Below are 25,463 nucleotides of genomic sequence, written 5' to 3'. Positions count from 1 at the left end.
ACAGGACCTTCTGACTGACAAGCTACCCCACATTGATTCAATCAAACCAACTAAAAAATAACCACATATACACAAAGCATATACCACATGATAATCACTGTATGATGACACAGTCTCAATGTTTCACTGAATGAATCAGTAAATGAATACACAAAACTGAGAAAATGAAGTCTGAATATGTGGCAGAGATATTAAAAAATACTTTAAAATAGTCACATTTCTGCCCATTCCAACAAAGACAATCCAAACGAATGTGTAATTATAAAACAATAGTAATAATATCACACAGAAATAAAAGTTTGCTGACACTAATTTTAAAATGGCTATAGTAATATATCAATTTCGGAAATTAAAGTCAGATCAGAAAAGGACATGGAATGAGGTATATCATTGCTGGTATCAGATAGATCTTAGCTAAAAGCAGGGAATATCATTGGCTATGCAAAGGCATTCAACTGTGTGGATCCTGATAAATTATTGATAACACAAACTCCAGAACATTTAATTGTACTCATCAAGAACTTGTACATAGATCAAGAGGGAGTTAATCCAGTAAAACAAAGAAATGTTGCATTGTTTTAAATCAGAAAAGGTGTGTGCCAGTGTTGTATCCTTTTACCATATTTATTCGATCTGTGTGCTAAGCAAATTATGTGGGGAAGCTAGACTACAAGAAAAAGGATGCAGCATGAAAATTGGAGGACTCATTAACAACTAGCAACATGCAGATGGCTTAATCTCACTTTTTAAAAGCAAAGAAGACATGAAGCAGTTACTAATAGTAAGTACATTAGACAGGTTTCTCTAGAGAAACAAAACCAGGTACTTATGATTTTATATATATTTGTACAGACAGACAGATACAACATAAGAAATAAAGAGCAATACAAATGACTCAGTGCAACTTATTTCCGTAAGACCGCTAATACACTGGCAATTCTTGAAGACTTGAGGGCCGCCGGGTGCAAGTCAAAAAAGCAGACAGCTTAGACCTCTGTAGAGCAATTCAGGCAATCTGGCCACATGCAGCAAACAGCAAGACAGGTCATCAACACCCAGCCAGATGACAAGGTCCAACAGTCCCCAGCTCAAGTGTTGTATACTCCAGTAGCATGGCAAAGCAGGTCTTGAAGGAACCTCAAACTACAGCGACATAGTCCACAGATTGGGTGTACAACTTGTACTGTAGCTCGCAAGTTGAGGCAGAGAACCAGCTAAAGCAGCCACTCACTGGTCCAATCATCAAAGAGCAAGAAACAAGAAAGGCGTGGCTCACCGAGCCATTTGTCTCTCCACCCTCTAATTAATTCCACGTGTTCATTGGCCAGGTTGGCACAATCAACCTATCACAGTATGATTTGATCCAAAATAATCAGAGGATACAGACTGAAAGAAAGAGGGAAAAAAAGCTAGAATCTTACATTTTAAATCCTATATACAATTTATTATATGCAAAATTACATAATTTCTATGAGACTCAGTTTTCTCATTTGTAACATGGAAGAAAAAAATATAAAATGCAAGACTGGCAGCCCTCAAGACAAAGGACTGCTAGTGTCTCACTGCTTTATAATTTATCCTTACAAAACTCCTGGAAAATATCAAACATACAATCACTCAGAGCCTCTCCTTTAGCCAGCACTGCATCTATCAGTGGTGCTACTGTAGGTACTCTCTTTGCTATTTCACACCCATGGACTAGTAAGAGCAGCAGACTCATCCATGCTTTGGGGTGTTCTACTTCGACCTATTTATCAAGTGACACGAAAAGCCTCCATTTTTGAGTGGGGCCCAGAACAAGAAAAGGCTCTTCAACAGGTTCAGGCTGCCGTGCAAGCTGCTTTGCCACTGGGACCATAAGATCCAGCTGACCCAATGGTGCTAGAGGTGTCAGTTGTAGATAAAGATGCAGTGTGGAGTCTTTGGCAGACCCCTATTGGTGAATCACAGGGTAGACTGTTGGGATTTTGGAGTAAAGTCCTGCCATCCTTTGCAGACAACTACTCCCCCTTTGTAAAACAGCTGTTGGCCTGTTACTGGGCCTTGGGGGAGACTGAACACCTCACCATGGGCCAACAAGTCACCATGAGGCCTGAACTACCTATCATGAACTGGGTATTGTCTGGCCCATGGAATCATAAAGTTGGACGTGCGCAGCAACACTCCATTGTTAAATGGAAGTGGTATATATGAGATCAGGCCAAAGCAGGACCTGAAGGGACAAGTAAGCTACATGAAGAAGTGGCCCAAATGCCCAGTCTCCACTCCTGTCACACTGCCTCCTTTCTCAGATAGGAAATGGAAATACAGGGAATCCAGGGCAGATGATCCCTTCAGGACCAGTGGTGAGTGGCCATACCAGGAAGGTGGAGAGAAGGTAAGGTACAAAGAGGGAACGGATTACAAGGATCTAACCTCCTCCCTGGGGGACGCACAACAGAAAAGCAGGTGAAGGGAGACGTCGGACAGTGTAAGATATGAGAATAATAACTTATAAATTATCAAGGGTTCATGAGGAAGGGAGAAGTAGGGAGGGAGGGGAAAAATGAGATGATACCAAGGGCTCAAGTAGAAAGCAAATATTTTGAGAATGATGATGGCAACAAATGTACAAATGTGCTTGACACAATAGATGGATGGGTGGACTGTGATAAGAGTTGTACAAGCCGCCAATAGAATGAAGAAAAACAACAAAACAAACTTAAAACAAGTTTTCAAGACACATGACACAGATTTCTAGGAGATAGAAAACAAAGTGAGTTTTAAGAGAGCTAGTGATATATTAAGCAAAGTAAGAACACAAAACAGAGTTGAGAATATAAGGAAACCACGGTGGCCAGAATCACATACAGAGTAACATGGGGACGGGGAGAGGGGGACGTGTGCACAAAAAAAGAGAGGTGTATATATCTGCAATGGGTACCTCAGGAATGTAACTAATGTTGAAGGTTGCTCGATTCAGGGACATGTGGGGCTGTCTTCTCCAAATGCCTGCGCTAGCAGAAATCACCTGGCAGGGCTACAGACAGGGTTGGAAAGGGATCAGGAACTAATTGGACACCCATGGGAAGACCCCAAACAGAGCAGGCACAGATTAGGACCCTGTAGGCCCAGGTAAAACTAATACCTTGGGCACATCCGCTTTAGGTATTTCACACAGGTGGGCCTAACACCTAATGCAGCCAATACAGTCAACTAATACCTTCAACCACGCTTCCCCAGCCAGAGGTGTTAACTATCCCAGCTGCAGGAAACCAGGTCTCCTTTTTGACTCTGCCCTTTCTCAGAGGCATGCTCTAAGGAGGACCTCTAGTGCAAGGTGCTGCATGCCCGCTCAGGGCCTCCTTGGAGGCTCACATGCTCTTGCTCTCATAGTCTCCTGGGATTCCCCAATTCCGCACCTGTGGGTGTTCTTTTCCATGTGGGTTCTCATGCCAAGTGGCGAACTCCAGTGTAGCTTAGCATGCTTTCCAGAAGTAGTATGTATCCTTTTGAGACTGTAAAACCAGCTTGACACAATGGATGTATGTATGGATTGTGAAACGAGTTTCCAATAAAATGATTTTTAAAAGAAGAAATAAAAACCATTTACAAAACCTGTAAAACCAGAAACTTTTCCTTTCTTTCATAAAAACTCACTTGGAATATAAATGTGCTTCTGCGACATGAATTCTTTCAGCGCCGTGTAGCAAGAACCGAGGTTTACTCCACTCCAGAAACCTAACCATGTCTCTGAACAGTAAGTGTACATGAATTGTCCAATAGGAATCTAATTTGCTGTGTAAACTTCTACCAAAAGCACAATAAGATATGCATTGCAATATATTCAGATTATCAAAACCATCAATAATCCAAAACACACTAAAAAGCTTTTTTATTCTCTAGAGTTAAGCTTATACAGTGTATTTATTTCGGAAATGGTGGGGGTGGAGGGTTATCTAGTAGGAACATCCTGCATTAAAGATGCTTTATGCTCATTTGTCCCCTCTACATCTACAGTTGTATACCCTGAAAATGTTGATGCTTGGATTCAGTTTGGTTCCCATGGGCAGAGCATTTAAGTATGTTACAAGTTTTGTTTTTTAGAAGAATGAACCACAGATGGAAACACAAAAGATTAGTTAACTCTAGGTAAACCCAGACCTAAGTTAACACATAATATATTATCTTTCGACATATTGTTTGCTGACATTTTACTTAATACAAAAAATTGAAGAGATTTAAATTTATGATGCTCCTTTTTGCAGAGATAACTTCTATCTACTCATGTCACACATTATTTTTATTAGTCTGCCCTTTTTGACCCCAAAGAAAAATTGACCTATGTGAATTGTGGTGCTGGAGAGGAATATTGAGTGTCACTTGGAATGCTAAAAGGACAAATCGATCTGCGTTGGATGAAGCCAGGCCAGAGTGCTCCTAGACTTGGCCTTGCATTCTTTGGACATGCTGTGAAGAGATCAGTCCCTGGAGAAGGACATCATGACCATCAAGGAGGGTCAATGAAACAGGAAGTCCCTCCAGGAGTAGGATTGACACAGTGATTGCAACAATGGGCTCAAGCATAGGATGGTACAGGACCAAGCAGTGTTTGGTTGTTATGCATAGGGTCGCTATGGGTAGGAACCAACTTGATGCCAACAACTAATGCCCTGCTTCAAAAATCATGAGCTTCCAAAAGGGCAAAAATTGTATTTTATCATTTATGCTGAGCCTTGTGTTTGGGCGTTTTACATAACTATAATCTCTAATCTTTACAACAGTAACCTCTTCTGCACAGTAAAAAAATCTATATTTCTAAGATTGGAAAAAAATGTTTAGGGGCCCTTACTGTTATTTTGTAGAGACAATTAATCTCCTGTAAATTTGCTACAAATAAGCTGAAGACACAGCAGGAAGCAAACAAATTTGCTGACCTGTGCTCCTACTCTGTACAGCTGTAGTTGTTCAATATACACACTGCTCCTACGTCCTGTTACAGCACAGGTGTAATAACTTGATAGTAACCATGTTTTAAATCCTATAATGATATAGGTACACCTGCCTCAACATTGACCTGGGTCACGAAACAGCAGGATGTAGGAACCTTCCTTACAAAATCTCTACTTATTGGAATTTTTTATTGCCTAGAAATCTTCAAAAACCAGCACATACATAAGAAAATCGATTTTCCCCTTTCAGTCTGCCTTCTTGGCAAAGCACACATACAGCAAAGACAGATCCGATCATTTTCCCACCCCACTGTTGGAGCAATGACCATGTCCTTGTCTTAGAATTCTAACGAAATATTGCCACTATGTGTGTTAAGAAAAAATTATAAGAATCCTTTTCATATAATAATCAATGCATAAATTACCTATATTCAATCTATAAAAATAATTTTTAACACCGGAATATTTGCCATAGTGATAATATGAAATAAGTCAATCTTTAACTTTTTCTGAGAGAAAACAGTGCTGGGACAAAAATCCTTAATAAATTAATGATTGCAACTAGGCTGCTCTGCACTTACTATCAGATAAATAAAATGGAAAACTATAGGGCTATCCAACTTTCATTGACTCTAAAAATAAAGGACACAATTTCAATAAGGTAAAAACTTATTAACTATCAAAAATTCAAAAGTATGCAAAATTTTTCCCGCATTAAAAAAAGTTTTGCCAACAAGGCTTACAAAATGAACATATAGCAACAATAGCTAACAAGTACTGACTACTTACTACATCTAAACACTGTACTAGCAATTTTAATGCACGGTTTCAGCCCATCTTTCACAATCCTAGAAGCTGGTTCTATTATTATTTCCATTCATTCTAACTTCACAAGTGATGCATAAATGCTCTTCAAATAAATGTCTTTTATATCTTTTCTGTATAAAAGCCAAAGGGCTGACATTAAATCTTAACTGAGAAGAGGCAGGTAGACCGATGATATAATACATGTGTATTTTGTAAATAACTGTCTTTCTTAAACTTTCATTGAAATATTCCTCATTAGGAAAACAAAAGGATGAATATAAGGAAGAAAAGGGGAGCGGTGGCATGGGGCACTAATCCACCCAAAGGGAGGGTATTGTTTATATCTCCACAGGGAAAGTGGAACCAGACTTCAACCCAGTGCCGCAAGGTGTGAATGCAATATCCCGGCATGGAGTAGGGAACCAGTGGAGAGGTCTGGAAGGCTGGCCCCAGCACCATAAATTAAGTGGATTCCTGCCCCTCCCCCCAAAAGAATTTGTTCCAAAGGACGACATTGACTCTGCAGCTCCGAGAGATGGACATATCTGATCAGAGCACATGGGAGCAGATGAAGGGGAAGGAGGAGAGAGTGGAACACAGCCTGGCCCACCAGGCCGTGAGGATGATGTTCCTGAGTAGAGCATCCAGTCCAGAGAGAACATGGCTGGCCCCACTATGAGAAATGATGCCCCTCAGTGACTAAGGGCGATACAGGGGACTGCACCGGAGACACAGTGTGGGAATTGTACCTGACCTGATCCCACCACACGGAGGCAAAGCACTGGGGGAGTGCAGCGGAACAGCAAGGGAATGGAGTGGCAAAGTCCCCAGGGAATGCTGAAAGTGGAATTTGGGGCCAGGGCATGGTGCCCCAACAGACTGGACTGGAAAACGCTCCTAAGGGCCAAAAAACAATCCTTGAACTAACTACAAGCTTTTCTTTTGTGAAGTGTTTTGTTCTGTTCTTTGTCAGTGGTTTGTTTTTGTTGTTTTGTTGTCTGGTTGTATACTGTTTTCCTCTGTCTTGTTTTCGTGCATGTTAGTGTCTCCACAGGTCTGTCTGAATAGGACAGGCTGGATGAACTATCTGGAGGAAAAACAACGGGACCGACAGTTCCGGGGGGACTTGGGGGGAGGGGGGTAAGGAAGTGGTGTTAACAAACACAGGGACAAGGGAACAACATGGGACCCAAAATGGTAGAGAGGGGGGAGTGGCAGGCCAGGTGGGAAATGATCAAGGGTAAGGTTGCGTAGAGAAGAGGTATAGCTGTAGCCCAGGTGGTGACGGAGCATGGTAGTAGGGCAGGAGGAAAGTCAAGGGAAATGGAGGAAAGAGCTAGGAGTCAAAGGGCATTTATGGAGGTCTAGACAAAGACATGTACATGCAAATATATATATGAGGATGGGGAAATAGATCTATGTGTCTATATTTATAGGTTAAGTATTAAGGTGGCGGAAGGACCTTGGGCCTCTACTCAAACACTCCCTCAATGCATGAATACTTTCTTTTATTAAATTGGAACTCTATGATGCTCACTCTCCCAACACAACTGCTGATGCCAAAGTGGGTGAACAAGTAAATGTGGTGAAGAAAGGTGATGGTGCCCGGCTATCAAAAGAGATAGTGACTGGGGTCTTAAAGGCTTGAAGATAAACAAGCGGCCATCTAGCTCAGAAGCAACAAAGTCCACATGGAAGAACACACCAGCCTGTGTGATCGAGTGGTCCCAAAGGGATCAGTTATCAGGCATCAAAGAACAAAAAATCATATCATTGGCTGCACACCTCCATGATAGGATCGCTGAAGACAAATGGGTGCATAAGCAAATGTGGTGAAGAAAGCTGATGGTGCCCGGCTATCAAAAGAGATAGTGTCTGGGGTCTTAAAGGCTTGAAGGTGAACAAGCGGCCATCTAGCTCAGAAGCAAATAAGCCCACATGGAAGAAGCACACCGGCCAGTGCGATCACGAGGTGCCAAAGGGACCAGGTATAAGGCATCATGCAAAAAAAAAAAAAGATATATGTATATATGTGTGTATGTATGTATATATATATATATATATATATATATATATTACATTTATACCATATTGAATGAAGGGGGAAGTGCAGAGTGGAGACCCAAGGCCCAAGTGTCGGCCAATGGAGATCCCCTCATAGAGGAGATGGGAGAGGAGATGGGTCAGTCAGGGTGCGAGGTAGTACTGATGAAGAACACAGCTTTCCCCCAGATCCTGGATGCTTCCTCCCCCCAACTACCATGATCCGAATTCTACCTTGCAGGGCTGGATAGGTTGTACACTGGTACATATGGGGGCTGGAGGCACAGGGAATCCAGGGTGGATGATACCTTCAGGACCAAGGGTGCGAGGGGCGATGCTGGGAGGGTGGAGGGTGAGTGGGTTGGAAAGGGGGAACTGATTACAAGGATCCACATGTGACCTCCTCCCTGGGAGATGGACGGCAGAGAAGGGCGGGGGGGGGGGGGAACTCCGGATAGGACAAGATATGACAAAATAACAATCTATAAATTACCAGGGGCACATGAGGGAGGGGGGAGCGGGAGGGAGGGGGAAAAAGAGAGGACCTGATGCAAAGGGCTAAAGTGGAGAGCAAATGCTTTGAGAATGATTGGGGCAGGGAATGTGCAGATGTGCTTTATACAATTGATGTATGTATATGTATGGATTGTGATAAGAGTTGTATGAGCCCCTAATAAAATGTTTTTTTTAAAAAAAGAACTATTCCTCATTAAACTTGCTTTGGATATATTTAACTCACAATTCATTCATATCACAAGCGGCCCTTAAAGGAAATAGTTAAATTGCTTCAATATGCCTCCGTACAAATGCATACATGATATATTTCTTTAGTTAATTTTTTGTCAAATAACATAACATACAGAAGCAACAAATTATCTTAGGGGGAGGAAAAGAAAAGAACTTCACGATGTAAATTATAATTGTCAGCAACAACTGGAATGTTTTCACATGGAAGAACCCAGTTATTTCGTGTAGTTCCAAGAAGCAAAGCCATAACCACAGAGAGGTTATAGGGCAAATGACCTCTTTCCAATGAGAGAGATGCTTAACAAACTCCAGCTGTTAGATTTTTCTAAAATGAAAAGTACTGAGCACAGGATGCCGAGCCCTGTGTCGTAGAGGCTCTAAAAAGGCATTCTCTTTGAACAGGAAGGACAACTAGTTAATTATCAAAACTTAAGCTGCTGAGGTTCTGTACTAGGAGCCAAGAAGACAAGCATCATACTAGACACAAACAGAAAATTAATCACTATTCAACTCATTCAATTTATTCATGTCATTCATCCCAAAATACGTATTTGCCATGTACTGTTCTGAGCACTGGGGACACACTTTGCTGTAGTTACATAATTTCATGTCAACTTAACGAGTGCAGGGGTGGAGTCACCATCGAATTATGCCTCCTTGTAGGTGGGGCCTTCTCATAAGGATTCTGGGAACTTCCTCTTTGTCTCTCTACCTTGTCTTTCTTTGGGCAAGCCATGTGGAGCCATGCTGAGACCTGAGCGAGTCATGTTCCAGAGACCCGCGCCAATCCTGTGATGCCTCCACTGCCATTGGTTCCACAAGACTTTTTACCCACCAACCTGTGATTTTCCTGCAGTTTGCATCATTGCATGTGGCTGCGTGAGTCTAAAGAGAGATTTATGTACTAGTATAGGACTTATGGGTTCAGATTTATGGACTTGATTTGGACTGGGCTGAGAAGTTTTCTTGATATACAATTACTCTTTTATTGAAGCTCTTTCTTATACATATATGAATGTCCCTGAATTTGTTTCTCTAGTCAACCCGGCCTATCACACACTGTGAGAAGAAAAATCTCAAAATTTATTTGATACATTTCTGTCCTCCTGGAGCCAGCGTTCATCTAGAATTAAAAATGGTCATAATTTGTCACTGTGAGTTAGAATTTGGCTTTGGCTTTTATGCCAGAGGAGCGCAGGCAGTCAATGACTAATTACTTGGTTGCTACCTAAAAGACTGGCAGATCAAGCCCCACCCTGCAGCCTCATCAAAGAAAAGTCTGAGGATCCTGCTTCCACAAGATTACAGCCTCGTAAAACCCTATGACAGCTCTACTGTGTCACATGGGGTCTCCAGAGCCAAAATCAACTCAACAGCCTCTAACAGTGTATGCCAGGCCCGACACTGAAAATGTCTCAACTTTTGGTCAGTTTGTCGTTATTGCAGTGGCTTGCTTGCTGCTGTGACGCTCACCCTGTGTCACTGGTATTTTAAATGCCAGCAGGTCATCTAAATGAAAGAGGAAGACTGGCGGAAATGGACTGACACAGTGGCTACAAAAGGATTCAATATAATAATAATTGTGAGGAGGGTGAAGAACCTGGCAGTGTTTGGTTGGACAGAGTCCCTCTGAGTCAGAACCAACTTGGTGACATCTAACAAAAACATACTGAAAATTTACATACGTAACAACTCAGTCCTCATGACACCCTGTTAAGGGAAAAACTCTGATCTCAATTACCAAGTGAGCAAAAGGCGGCACAGAGTCATAATTACTTGCTGAAGATCACCAAGCTCTTCAAATAGAGCAGGAACTTAAGTGGGTTTGTTTTTCCAGCAGAGCTTGTTTTACACCATGATGCCTTCTGCCTTTTCCTGTCAATCATCCATCCTTTAAGGTCAATTATGGTTATCTTTTCATGAAACTGTTCCAATTTACCCAATGAAGCAGGATCTGACCATTCTCTTTAGCCCATAGCCCCTTATATCTTCATGCTGCTATTATTTTGTACCTTTCTTTGCATCTATGTTGCTATTATGAGTTTTTCCACAGCCACTCCTTACACTGACACATCCCCTTTAAAGTTGAGAGCAATGCCATCAAGTTGATTCCTACTTGCTTAGACAGACTAGAACAATCCCATAGAGTTTCCAAGACTGCAGCCTCTACAGAATTAAGACTGCAACATCCTATGGCGGGTGGACTTGAACATCTGACTTTTCAGAAAGCGTCAATCAGTGACCAGTGTGTTTCCCACAACATAGGCATTCAAAAAAGAATTGTGAATTTCATTCACTGAAACTCAACATTTTCAATATTACTTATGAAGATTACATCTGATTTCTAACAGGGAGCTGCCAGAAACAACCCAAATTCAGAAAAGGAAAGTAGAATGAGGATTTTCACTGTTATTACATGAGTCTTGGTTAAAGCTGAGAATACCAGAAAGATGTTTACCTGTGTTTTATTGACTATGCAAAGATACTCGCCTGTGTGAATCATAATCAATCATAAATAACACTGCAGAGAATGGGGATACCACTTTAATCATGCTTATGCGGAACCTGTATGTAGACCCAGAAGCAGTCATTCAAACAGAACAGGAGAATACCTGACAAGGGTTAAAAATCAGGAATGTGAGTGTCAGGGTTGTGTTCTTTCACCGTACTTAATCTATATGCTAAGCAACTAATCTGAGACACTGGGCTACATGAGGAAGGACCAAGATCATGAATGGAGAAAGCCTCATTAAAAAATTGAGGTATGCACATGACATCATGAAAGCAAGAAAGACTTGAAGCTTACTGATGAAGACTCAAGAATACAGCCATGGACTGCCAAAAGAACACACAAATCTCTTATAAAAGTACAGCCAGAATGCTCCTTCAATGTGAAGCGGCAAGACTTTATCTCGTGGAGTTTGGATATGTTATCAGGAGGGATCAGTTCCTGGATAAGGACATCATGTTTGGTAAGGTAGAGATGGATTGGTACAGTGCTTTGAACAATGGGTTCAAACATTCAATAACTGTGTGGATGGTGCTGGGACTGTACAGTGTTTCAATCAGAAGCACATAAGATCAAATATGAGTTAGACCGACTTGAAGGTTTCTAACAACAAATCTGATTACAATAAAAAGTTCTGTGAACAAATACATTTCAAAGTCTTGACCAAAGCCATCTTAAGTAAATTTTGCAAGTAACCCGAAATAATTAAAGAATTTGCCTACCTCCTTAAGTTGTTGGGATATAATCTGACCCACTTGAAAAAAAAATAAAGTCCAATTTAATATATAAAATCCATACATGTTACAGGGAGAAAAAATTAACTTAAACTACAAATTAACATTTCTAAATAATTTAGAACAAAACCAATATTCTGTAAACACCTATGACATTATTACCAGCACAGCAATCAGAAAATATATATGGAGGCTCACCTTTCAGACTGAAAAAGTAAAGTTCTAATAAATCATACTTCCTACTAACAGGACACTGTACAGGAAATAGGAAAAAATCACCTGAGGGCTTAAGAGTTTAGGAAAGGAAAACAGGCAGATTTGAGAAAAATTCAAAACCTACAGGAAGCTCCTATCCTGGATGGGCATGCTCCTTCTGAAGTTGTTGTTGTTGGTTTTTCTTAACCATTTTATTGGGGGCTCATACAACTCTTATCACAATCCACACATACATCCATACTGTCAAGCACTTTTGTACATTTGTTTCCTTCATCATTCTCAAAACATTTGCTTTCTACTTGAGCCCTTGGTATCAGCTCCTCTCCTTCCGAAGTTTTGTTCTGCAGCTAGCAAAAGTTCTTGTCCTAGCAGTAGCCAAAGTAGTTGAAGGGAACCAAAATTCTGATACAACATCCGCTTTTTCTTTTTCCCCAGAAAAGAGAAGAAGCCTGGAGAAAACAGGGCTTCTGGAAAATGACAGGGTAGTTGCAGAACGATGAAAGCCAGAGAAGCATTCTACATGCTGTGTATAAATTCTCAAGTCTCTGCCTGGCCCCTGAACTGCTGTGCACATGTACAGAGTATGCTGCTCTTCTATTATCCTAGGTAACTAGCTGTCTACTAAGGCCAAAAAAAGCACTCTTAAAAATAATAAAGCAGAATCAAATATCTACTCAAAGTAATATCCACAGTGCTTATCATATAATCCATAGTAACTTCATACAGAATAGCAAAAAAATTGACTCCTTCTCTAGAGAAGACGATCAATTGAGAACAACATTGCAAAGACCAGATATTGAATTGTGAGGAAAGAACTTCATAATAGTCTTATCTATGTTCAATGAGGTAAATAAACCCATAACAAATGAAGATCAATTATCTCAGGAGATACGTAGAAAGTTTTAAAAACAAGATGAAAATTTTAGAACTAAATGTGTGTAACCAAAAAAGAGAGAGAAACTGAATAAACTTAAGAAAAATTAAAATGCCATGGAGTCAGTGAACTTGGAGACATATTGAAATTATCCGATCAAAAAGGGAAAGAGAAAAAAAAAATAGAAACTCAGAAATCTGTGGGGGAAATATAAGATATCACATACATAATTAGAACCCCAGACAAGATTAAAAATACAGCAGAAAAAAATTTTTGCAAAAATATTTGAGGGTCACAAACTTTCCAAATTTGTTGAAAGACATAAGTATATAAAATAGTTCAATGAAACCCAAGCATGATAAATTTGAAGAACATCATACATAGGAACAAATGTCAAGGATGAAGAGAAAATATACAAAGCACCCAGAGAAAAGTGACACATTATATACAGCTACATGGCACAAATGATTGTGGACTTACTAGAGACCAACAAGGCCAAAAGATGATGGAACAATATCCTTAAAGTACTGGAAGAAAGATGAAAAAATAAAAGCTACCAACCAAGAATTCTCTATCCAGAGAAATTATGGTTCAAGAATGACAATGTTATAAAGACATTATCATAGAGGAAGCTTCAAAAGTTCAGGGAAAAAACAGAATTAAAGACATAAACACAAAATTATGAAAAGTCATCACCACTAAAAATATAAAAAGGAAGTTCTGAAGCTGAAAAGAAATTATATAAGCGGCAACATCGCATCAACAGAAAGGAACGAACAGCATTGTGAATAGGGAGTACATGAGTCCATATAGAATCTTCATTCCAATCTTAATTTCCTCAATTTATTGTACCTGATTACTCAAAGGTATAATTTTTACATTGTCCGAGAGTTTTATAGTTTACGTAAATAAACGCACATGACAATGCTCGTATAAATGATGGCAGTTGGGGTAGGGGCAGGTAAACAGTAAGGTTTCTACCACTTAAATTAAATGGAAGAAACATCTGCAATTGTGTAAAGAATGTGTATTGTAAACCCTAAAACAGGGGTTAGGTAATGCAAAGAGGAATATTTAGTAAATCAATAGGTAAATTGAAGTGCAATTCTAAAAGATATCTAAATAAACCCAAGATAAGAAAGAAATGGGAAGAAGTACATAAAACAAAGACAATCACATCAATATTAACATTAAAGTATCAAGGTACACTAAAACGAAGTGGTTACCAGAATAAATTAAATAAAGAGATTTAATTACATGCTGTCTACACAAGATGCATTTAAATAATAACTATAGTGGATAAGTAAATAAGTAAGAATATGCAAATAGTAAAATTAAGAGACTAAAGTTTCTATTGCTATCAGATAAAATACATTGAAAGAGAAAGATCAGTAAGGATGAAAAAGAACATTCGATAATGAAAGAAAAACATCAAAGCTGGTCTGAGGGTGGTGAGATTTCTCAAGGATTGCTCACAATTACAGGTCGACTTCCTTATCTACCTCCGTCCTTACAACTGCACTTGACTAGTCTAAAAAAAAAAAAAATCAGGAAAACGTAAACCCTTTAAATGTGTATGTGTCTAATAACAGCACACAAAATATATAAAGAAAATATGGACACTAATAAAAATTTCAACCATCATGGTAGATTTTTTAACAATCCTCTCTCAAAAATTAATAAAACAACTAGATATAAAATCAGCAAAGATACTGTCCAGACTGAATTGATATTTTTAAAATACTCAAAATGATGTAAAAGGAGGCTTCAAAAAAGTCATGGAAAAATTCAATCTTTCAATTACATTTTTTGTAAGGCCTCCTCATACATTCTTCTCAATGCTCAAGATAAAGAATATGCTAAATCATAAAGGAAGCCTCCAGTAACTTAAAAGGATTAAAATTATTTGAAATGTAATCTCTGATAACAATGCAGGCAAATTAAAAACTGCTGCTATAACAATAAAAGATCTAGAAATAATCCAACCACTTAGAAATCAAACATATTTCCAAATGAGACATAGATGGCTACAAAAGGAATTATAAAATTTATGAGCTCATCAAACCCCCTATTTATTCTTAAATAATCTACTGTGCCAGTCAGAAATAGAGAATAGGTACTGCATTTTACTTATGCATTCAAAAAACATCCTTAAGACATACATTCCAAATATGAGGGGGAAAAACAAACGCTCTGATGTACAGCAAAAAAAACAACTGTAACCTGGAGCTGGAGAAAGAGAAAACATAAAGATAATAAAGAGTAGAAGCAGTTAAAGTTCATACCGTGGACATCACATGTTATCAGAGGAGTTGTAGGGTGGTACTAATGCTAAACATACTGGGCTGCTAAGCCTGGGAATTCAGTCTATCCAGAGACAGACACCTCAGACGAAAACACGTGGCAATCTACTTCAGAAAAATATCCGCGAACGAAACTCCTATGGAGCATACTTCTTTCTGACATACACGAGCCCTCCATGAGTCAGAATCAACTCAACAGCAACTGGATTTCACTCGTTACTGTATCAGAACTCATCCTAACCTTTGGCCACAAACTTGGCATTAAAGCCTTTCGATTCTGAATCCTCACACAGAGCAAATTGGTCAAACCCAAAGTATCTTCAATGCTCTCTAACACCAAAAACTTGGGTCTGGGCAGGATCTTATGTCTCAGGAACCTTTCATACTAGGGTTGTGGTTGATGATGATAGTTCTGATACCCTGAACACCCCAAGAGCAGTCCCCATATAAAAAAACACAGTCTCAGAAATGTCCAAAGAGCAATAAAGAGTAAAATTTAGATTGACTTGTTATGTCCTCTAAAATAGTCTCAAGTGGAATAAGAAATTCAGAATAAATCTAGAGAAAGTAACTGGATTAATAATTATAGACATTTATTAAAGGAAAAGTTATTCTTATAAAGGTTTAGTAAAGGTATGAGCCCCTAATAAAATGATTTTTTAAAAACTTTATATTCCAGTCTGGTATCGGGTGGTTAAAAAGTCATTACATTAAAATGTCTGTCCTACTCTGTTCTTATAAGACAAGTTTTAAATTATTAATACCTTTCCAACTAAATGTCATACATAGTTAGCAAAAGAGGCATCGCTGTAAATCTGAAGAGATTGAAAATAATCAAGAAACTGTTATTTCTCTATAAAAAGGATACTAAGCAAAGACCAGAAGAACAGATGATATCTATTCTGAAAGAGACGAAGATCTAAGATAACATTTACAAACCAAGAGCAGGGTTCACTTCGGATTCATTGGGGGTTTTTTAGGACCAATGTCTTCCATGCATCTGCCTGGAGTAAAACATTAACCTTGTGTACATGTTACTCCCATGAGAGAATACTTATACTTTCGATGCCTGAAGAACACCTCGGATTCAACTTTCACATATTCCATTCAGGCCTCTCAATTTTACAAATCAAATTAATCTGCTGATTCTAGAAGTTAGCACACTCTTTAATTCATGAAGTTTGTGGGGTTTTTTGGGATACCCTAAATATATCTAGAAGTAAAATCATTGCTAGACTTTAAGTTACTGAATGACAAATTTCCAAGGCTGCCGTCAATGGAATCCCTGACTTAGGTGGGATGCCAGGCTATATGACTTGAAAGACCCCTTCTTACTCTATGAACTTATAACTCCAGTTTTAATACCTTTTAATTTATACCAAAAGCATTCTTATTCAGGCAGAAATATACAGCTGGTACTGTTCAGATAAAATGAATAAATGAAAATATTCTTTAATACCTACTAATTTGAAATGTATATTAAGTTTGGTGCTAAAGTTTAGTTTTACACTACTTTCTAAAAAAATTACATATAGTGAAAAATATGTAAAGGAACTCTAGTTCATTATTCGAATATCATTTTTTACTTTAAAATCTAATTTGCCTATCATAAAGTATTTACACATATTGTTCTTACAGTATCTTTTAGGAAGCTCCTTAAAAATAACTATCAGAAAAAAATAATAACTATCAGTCGTTTTTAGCGCAGTTTCAATTACAACACTTACAAGAAAATTAGGAAATGATTCTTTAAAAATGTAATCTTTAATTCAGAATGTTAATCAATTCAAACTGGCTTTTGTTCCAACTTTTCTAAGTATTAAAATATTATTTAAATCTGTGTAAGGCATATACAGATAGACTGACACGGTGACTGCAAGAACACACTGAAATATAACAATTGTGAAGATGGCATGGGCAGTGTTTCATTCTGTTATATCTAGAGTTGCTATGAGTCAAAACTGACTCAGGACAGCACCTAGTAACAACAATATAAAGTATAATATCAATTAGCTAATATTCTAGAATATGTAAATAAAATGAAATGATATCTCTGGAAGATGTGGAGATATAGCAAAATTATTGCTAAGACTTGAGAGAATTTATCAAAATTACTTATTTCCACTACATATCCAACTATTTTGATACTCCTACTTCAAATATATTTTCTCACCTGTGCCTTTATTTCTTCTAACTCTTTAGTTTTTCCTACTAATTCTTCTCTTAGCTCTGCAAGCAGCAGTTGAAATTTTTCCTGGTGAGTTTGCTTCTCATTTAACAGTCTCTTGAGATCATTTTGTGACTTTATGTACTCATTTTGCAACCTGATTTAAAAAAACAAAAACAACTATAAATGCTAAGTCTCTCCTTTGCATTACTTTATGTATAGTAATTACTTTATGTAAAGTCAACCAACAAGGCCAATGCACAGGCCCCTGAAAGGGTAAATATTTTTTCTTTACTGAGTTTGATTTAACTCACTGGCCAACACACATTTTGAGGCCTCAAACATTAGATTTACTACTAGATATATTTATCCTGCTGATTCCAAAAATGGCCCAAGTTTTCTCCTATCAGCTCTAGTTTTGGGGATACAGAACATACAGCAAAAATAACTCTTCACTCTGCTCATGCATAAAAAATCAGGGCCTTTTAATGTAATGTTTGCTAGTCTTAGATAACGGAAGTAGCTTTATTTTACATAGTTGTATTATAAAACGTAGTTGTATCATAACATATTTGTGTTGTACTAAATAAGTAAACATAGTTTGTGTGGTACACACTGGCTTTATTTAATATACTTTCATTGTACTGAATATTTAGGTCAAGTTATAGTTCACATGGTGTTCTTTAATCCAAAGGCATATTTAAACAGTGAAAATTACACGAACTTGTAATTTTCTACAAGTAACACTTCAACTTCACCTTGATTAGGAAGTGAAAAGCAGGCAGTTTCAATTTGCTGTTTTGAAAGGGGGGTCAGAAACACGGGTTACTGTACAATAAACAAGGCGCCCTGATGGTGTAGTGGATTATGTGTTTGCTATTTCAGCCCACCAGCCACTCTGCAGGAGAAAAAGGAGACTTTCTGCTCTCATAAATACGTATAGCCTTAGAAACCCATGGAAGTTCCACTCTGTCCTATATGGTTGCTAAGTGACTTTGGTACAATAAATAGAGATTCCAATGTCCAGAAATTCAAAATGGGTCTGTCAGTGCAAACTCCTTTATTAAATTAAAATGTTCCAGTCTTGTTATAGTTCTAAGATGGCAGGCCTTCTCCACAGAAATGCTTAAAAGGTTATAGTTTCTTATAAACTCTAAAATGCCCTCATACCACTCATAGATGTGCCTTTTCAACTTTCTTTTTTATTCCCACTTTTCTTAAGCTATGTTCTGGCTTTGCAGTATCCAACTTATAGTCTCTGTATATATTGCAATATAACTAACTCTTTTTCATATATAGCTTCCTTTTTTATCTTATCCTGTAATCTGTGAATCTGAATTTTTCTCATATGTAAAACTAGGATGATAAATTACGCAATAGCTTAACTTAGTAGCTGAAAATATATTGGAACATCTTGTCTAAGAAGCTAGAGCTGATGTGTCTATCCAATGTAATTTTCTGAATCAGCATCCCAAATAACAGGCTAAAAAAACCAAGATATCAAAAAGAAAAAAAATTTGGTTGGGCTGTGTTATTAACTCAGTTTATTCATATAGTTTTATTTTGTGGGAGAAAAATACATTTAGCTCATTGAGATACATGTTATCAGATATGTCTTGCTTTCTAAACAAGAACTTTTGAAAATTCATATGCAATGATAATGATCAGGATCAGTTTTAGTTATTTTAAAGCAAAGAAAATAATTATTGCACTAAAAACTATCAAGGTGAATTCACAAAATTATACTGTATCGTCCAGGGCAAACATTCCGTCCAAAACGTCCTAGTAATTTTATTACTTTGACCATGCACCCCAACCTCTAAATTTAAACCACTTACTTTGTGTGCTCAGCTTTCAGAGATTTATAATTTGTTTTGTGATGCTCACATCGTAACCTCTCATCAATCAACATCTTTTGGAACTCAGTTTGAGAGTGTGTCAGTGCGCTGTCCCCAGCCGGAGGAAAGGCACTGGGGAAGGGCTCCATGCTGGGAAGGGAGTTGACCACCATGTAATAGAGACCCTGGCTTCCCGCTAACCTCCTTTTCTTTCTAAGAGTCTTCCCGCTGCCTTCTTGCTGAAACAGAATCTCAGGAAGCCAATGTATGCCTGCAGAGAGAAACAGGCTTAATTAGTAGGCTTAAACTTTTTCAATGTATATATTCTAGTCATGTACATTCTCCTTATTATTTCAACAAAACTCATTCTCTGGATAAGACAATCTGCAAAAGCAAAGTTGAATCATACCCTGAGAACTTTTTTTAACTTCTACATAAGCAGTGGTTAATGTTGCAACCCTTTAATACAGTTCCTCATGTTGTGGTGACCCGCCAATCATAAAATTATTTTCTTTTTTTTCTTTCTTTTTTTAACAATTTATTGGGGCTCATACAATTCTTATCACAGTTCATACATATACATACATCAATTGTATAAAGCACATCTGTACAGTCTTTGCCCTAATCATTTTTTTCTCCTCTTTTCTTTTTTTACATTTTATTAGGGACTCATACAATTCTTATCACAATCCATACATATACATACATCAATTGTATAAAGCACATCCATACATTCCCTGCCCCAATCATTCTCAAGGCATTTGCTCTCCACTTAAGCCCCTTGCATCGGGTCCTCTTTTTTTTTCCCTTCCCTCATGTGCCCCTGGTAATTTATAGATTGTTATTTTGTCATATCTTGCCCTATCTGGAGTCTCCCTTCCCCCCTTCTCTGCTGTCCCTCTCCCAGGGAAGAGGTCACATGTGGATCCTTGTAATCAGTTCCCCCTTTCCAACCATAAAATTATTTTCGTTGCTACTTCATAACTATAATTTTGCTACTGTTATGAATTGGGCGACCCCTGTGAGAGGGTCGTTAGACCCCCCAAAGGGGTTGCGACCCCCAGGTTGTGAGCCGCTGACAAAACGATTCCAGAGGTCCTCGAGGTCCCATCTGTAAGTTTTAGACCTAACTATAAGTACCTCTTTTCCCAGCTTCAGTCCAACTGCATGCACAAACGGAAGCCTGGTCATGCTATGGGATAAGCATTAGGTTGCTAGCTGCAAGGCTGACTGTGGAAATGCTCCGACTGCTCCATGGAACAAAAAGAGTATCTGTTGCTGTAAAGATTTGCTTACAGTCTTGGAAGTCTAAATGAACGGTTCTACCCTGTCCCACGGGGTCACTCTAAGTCAGAATCAAATGGAAGGTAGTAAGGTTTTACAAACCAAAGAGTCACATCTTCTCAAGTCACTGGTGATGGTGGATCCTGCTACATCAGTCTTCCCAAAGACACAGCGGTGATTAAAACTACAAAGGGTCTCTATTTTGACAGAGTGAACTGCACTCAAGCTGCAGATTCATATGCACAATCAGTCAACATATAAACACTGACCGGCCTCCTGTATGCTATATACAGGAAAGAGAATCACCAGTTATCTCCCAAAGCACTGACCCAGTATTTTGAAAATAAATATTTGTTGTATCAAAAGCAATGACAAAGTGTTCTTACTATAAAAATACTAAGAAAACAAAACTTTTCTACAATGATTAAGTCTCGTTTAACTTATTTATCTTTCTCTAGATCATTTTATATGTATTTTTTTCCTGATGGCATTCTCCCTTAGTCTTGGGTTATTGTGAATTGCGTTCTTAATCAAAACAGGATCTTTAGCCTATATAAACCATTAAATTACTCAATCTTACCCAAAATGAATCTTTTCTGACAAATTAGTACAGTGTTAGTCTACTACTTATTTGTGGATGCTGAGAGCCACTGAAGTGATTTCTAGTCATTGTGACCCCAGGTGGCAAAGTAGACTTCCCCCATGGGGAGCAGACTGCCGTGATTTTTCTCCCCCAGAGTCATGGGATGGGTTTGAACAACCAACTTTTTGGTTAACCATTTCTGCCAGCAGTTTCCTTGCATATTACAAAAGACTTTTGAATTATAATTGAAGCTACTTTCATTTACTGTCCAAATACATTTTAGCAGAGGGGTAAGTCCTGAAAAGACACTTCACCCCTTAGTCTTATTTTCAACATGCACTACGATTCAACCTTAGCAAATAAAGAGTGCACTTTGGTAGCAGCTGTGTCATTACTTTGTCAAGAGTAGATATTGGCCAAGGAATGAATGAAGGGATCACACATCTGACATGTCTGTTTTATCCTATTCTTTGGTCCAAAGTAACTTTTGGAGACAAATGGATAAAAGTAACCTATTTCATTACTTTTTAATATGCAAAATAAAAAACATTTTAACTTGAGTCTAACTATTAATAAAAGAAGATGTCTAGGTTAAATTTTTTTCAATATGGAACGCTTCATGAATTTGCATGTCATCCTTGCACAGGGGGCATGCTAATCTTCTCTGTATCGTTTCAATTTTAGTCTATGTGCTGCCGAAGGGAGCACTAGGTTAAGTTTTTTATTCTCATAGATACCATGCTTCCCCGAAAGTAAGACATCCCCCCAAAATAAGACCTACTTACAGTTTGGCCTCTCGCTGAAATATAAGGCATCCCCCCGAAAATAAGAACTCCTCAAAAGCAAGGCCCCCGAAGCTACCATAACTCTGGACTCTGGAACCATAGCGGCAGGCGCCATCCCTCAGCTCCACTGTTGGCCGCAGCACAGCCAGAGGAGACAGGAAGTGTGAGGTCTCTTTTAATAAAACAATAAATGTATACCGTATTCTTTTTCATAGAAAATAAGATATCCCCTGAAAATAAGACCTAGCACATCTTTGGGAGCAAAAATTAATATAAGACACTGTCTTATTTTGGGGGAAACAGGGTGATCAAGTATAAATTTCTAGGGACTCCCACTCTAAAATGGAAGTATGTATAGAAATAAAATTCCCTAAGCCTTGAACATTGTTAGAAAATACTGTTAAAATGATATTACTTCTTTCCTTATGATATTGAAATATACTACAATATCATAGGATTGTTGGATAGAGGAGTAGCTCAATGGGTTGACTGTTGTACCTGAAAAACAGGCTGTCTGAACCCATCAGTTGTTCCATGAAAGAAAAATTAGGCAGTCTGCTGCCGTTACGATTTACATACTTTGGACATGTTGTGAGGAGAGACCAGTCCTTGGAGAAGGATACTGTGATTGGTAAAGTAGAGGGGAAGCAAAAATAGAGGACGGTCCTCGACAATATGGACTGACACCGTGGCTCCAAGCATGAGCTCAAGCATAAGAACAATTGTGAGGATGACACAGGACCGGAGAGGATTTCTTTGATGTGCACCGAGTCCTCATGGGTCAGAAGCAACTTGATGGCACCTAACAACAAGAGCAGCATGTAAACATATAAGGGGAGCACCGATGGCACAGTGGGTTTAGCACTGGGCTGCTAAAGATAAGGTCAGCAGTTCAAACCCACCAGTCATGCTATGGGAGAAAGATGAGGCTGTCTGCTCCCATAAAAACTGACTGTCTCAGAAACTCTATGGAGCAATTCTACTCTGTCCTACAGGATCGCTATGAACTCAAATCAACTTGATAGCAATGAATATGAAAACATGTTATTTGCATATACATTGGTTGTCTTATATTTTCCCATAGTGTAGGAAGATTTCTCTTCTTTAAAGGCAATGTTCGACAACGCTCCCTCACTGAGCCATAGCACTACAGGGGGCAGCACAATAAACATTGTGAAGAAAGTGTGCCCAGTCTGCCCCACACAGTAGGGCAAAACGCAAAGGGAGTGCAACAGAGCAGCAAGGGGAAGAAAGTAACAAAGTCCCCGAAGTATCCTGAAAATAGACTTCTAACTTGGATGACAGAGCTTGGTACCTCATTAGACCTAATGGGAAAACACTCATAAGGATCAGAAGACAGACCTAGAACTATTTACCTTCTCCCCCCTCCCTGCCCTTTTCTTTCACTCTGTGTCTATGTTTACAAGATATGCAGGACAAACAATCCCCAGGAGAAAACAACAGGAACCGGAGGTCCCAGAGAGACATGGGAGAGGAGGAGGCGTGGAGCCAACAAATTCAGGGATAAGGGAACAACAAGAGATCTAAAATTGTTGTCAAGGAATTACTGAGAGCTGAATGGAAGGCAAGCATGATAGTGGGGCAGGAGGAAGGTAAAAGGAAACAAAGGGGGAAAGTAGAAGGTAAAAGCCATTTATAGAGGTATAGACATATATATATGTAAACATATTAAATTACAATGAAAGGGACAGGCCAATGTACATATATTTATATGTTAAGTATTAAGATAGCAAATAGACTTTAGGCCTCTACACAAGGCCTCCCTAAACACAAAAACACTTTGTTCTAATAACCCTGGCATTCTGTGATGCTCACCTTCCCAACACGATTGCTGAAGGCAAAATGGGTACATAAGCTAATGTGGTGAAAAAAGCTGATGGTGCCCAGCTATCAAAACATATAGCATCTGAGGTCTTAAGACTTGAAGTTAAATAAGCGGCCATCTAGCAGAGAAACACACCTGAAAGAGGCACGCAACCTGTGTGATCATGAGATGTCAACAAGATCAGGTGAGAGGCATCATAAAACCCCAAACAAACAAACAAAAAACATATTGCTGAGAATGAGGGGGTTGGGAGCAGAGACCCAAAATCCATCTGTAGACACCCCTCACAGAAAAGTCACAAGGGAGAAAAGAGTCAACCAGGGACAACAGTATAGCACCAATGAAACACACCATATTCCTGTGGTTCTTTGAGGCTTCCTCACCCCCCACAGCATGACCCCAATCCTGCCTTTCACTGGGGGCTAAACTGGAGCAAGTACACAGTACAGATAAGAGCTCAGGATACATGGAATCCAGGTCAGATAAATCCCTCAGGTACAGAAACAGGAGTAGTGATATCAGGAGGGTAGGGGAAGGTGGGGGGAAGAAGGCAGGTAGGGGAAACGGATTGCAATGATGGACACATTAACGCAACCCCCTCACCAGGGGAACGAACAACAGAAATCTTGGGGAAGGGAGACAGTGGTCGGTGCAAGATATGAAAATAATAACAATTTATAATGTATCAAGGGGTCACGAGGGTAGGAAGGAGGAGGGAGGGGAAAAAGAAGAGCTGATACCAAGGGCTCAAATAGAAAGTAAATATTTAGAAAATGATGATGGCAACATCTGTACAAATATATTTCACACAATTGATGTATGGATTGTTACAAGAGCTGTAGAGCCCTCAATAAAATGATCTTTAAAAAAAAAAAAGATATAGCACCTGGGGTCTTAAAGGCTTGAAGTTTAAACAAGTGGCCATCTAGCAGAGAAGCAAATAAGCCCACACAGAAGAAGCACACCAGTCTGTGTGATCATGAGGTGTCCACATGATCAGGTATCAGGTATCAAAAGATCCAAAACAAGCAATTATATCAATGCGAAAGAGGGGCATTGGAGTAAAGACCCAAAGCCCATCTGTAGACAACTGGACAACCCCCCACAGAAGGGTTACAAGGAAGGGATGATTCAACCAGGGTGCATGCAGTACAGCACCGACGAGACACACATCATTCCTCTAGTTCCTGAATGCTTCCTCTCCACCTCCTCTACCATGACCCAGTTCTACCGGACAACTCCACCTAAACCGGAGTACACACATTGGTATAGGAAAGAGCTCTCTATACATGGAATCCAGGACAGATAAGTGGGAGCAGTGAAATCATGAGGGAGGGAAGGGGGAGAAAGGGGAACCCATCACAAGGTTGGATATATAGCCCCCGCCACCCCCCAGGGGGACAGAAATGTGGGTGAAGGGAGACAAGAGACAGTATAAGATATGAAATAATGATAATATATAATATAATCAAGGATTAACAAGGGTGGGAGGGTAGGGGAAAATGGGGAGCTCAAGTAGAGGGCTCAAGTAGAAAAAAATATTTCAGAAATGTTGATGGCAACATTATACAATTGAATGATGAATGGTTATAAGGTGTGTAAGAGCCCCCAAGAAATTATTAATTAAAAAATAAAGGCAATATTGGCAATTTTACCTCCTTTCTAAATGATCATTTTCATGGCTATCACATTTTACCAGTAGGTGCCATAACCAAACACATGATAACGCTCTCGCCCCAGAAAAAGAAACTGAAATCACATTTTCATTTGCACATCCATAAAAATCAATCAGTAAT

The 25,463-nt window shown here is 38.9% G+C and overlaps 1 protein-coding gene and 1 non-coding gene across 4 annotated transcripts in view; both read right to left on the bottom strand.

The window, feature by feature from the left end:
- Positions 1 to 25,463, bottom strand: part of CEP83 (centrosomal protein 83) — a 131,703-nt gene that overhangs the window by 67,284 nt on the left and 38,956 nt on the right. For 2 of the 3 annotated variants that reach the window (XM_075551172.1, XM_075551173.1), the window contains exons 2-3: positions 19,170 to 19,440; positions 17,338 to 17,488 (exon numbers count right to left, since the gene is read on the bottom strand). The exons of the other annotated variant lie outside the window; for it this stretch is intronic. In XM_075551172.1, coding sequence (XP_075407287.1) covers positions 17,338 to 17,488; positions 19,170 to 19,342 — 324 coding nt within the window. In that variant the 5' untranslated portion in view covers positions 19,343 to 19,440. The remainder of the gene's footprint in view (positions 1 to 17,337; positions 17,489 to 19,169; positions 19,441 to 25,463) is intronic. 3 annotated transcript variants of the gene reach the window in all.
- Positions 21,638 to 21,744, bottom strand: LOC142452047 (U6 spliceosomal RNA). The gene has a single exon (XR_012785111.1). It is a non-coding gene; the product is annotated as a U6 spliceosomal RNA (small nuclear RNA).

This window comes from Tenrec ecaudatus, chromosome 6, assembly GCF_050624435.1.
Source record: "Tenrec ecaudatus isolate mTenEca1 chromosome 6, mTenEca1.hap1, whole genome shotgun sequence".
Classification (NCBI taxonomy): Eukaryota; Metazoa; Chordata; class Mammalia; order Afrosoricida; family Tenrecidae; genus Tenrec; species Tenrec ecaudatus.
This window is presented reverse-complemented; position numbering and strand designations above follow the sequence as displayed.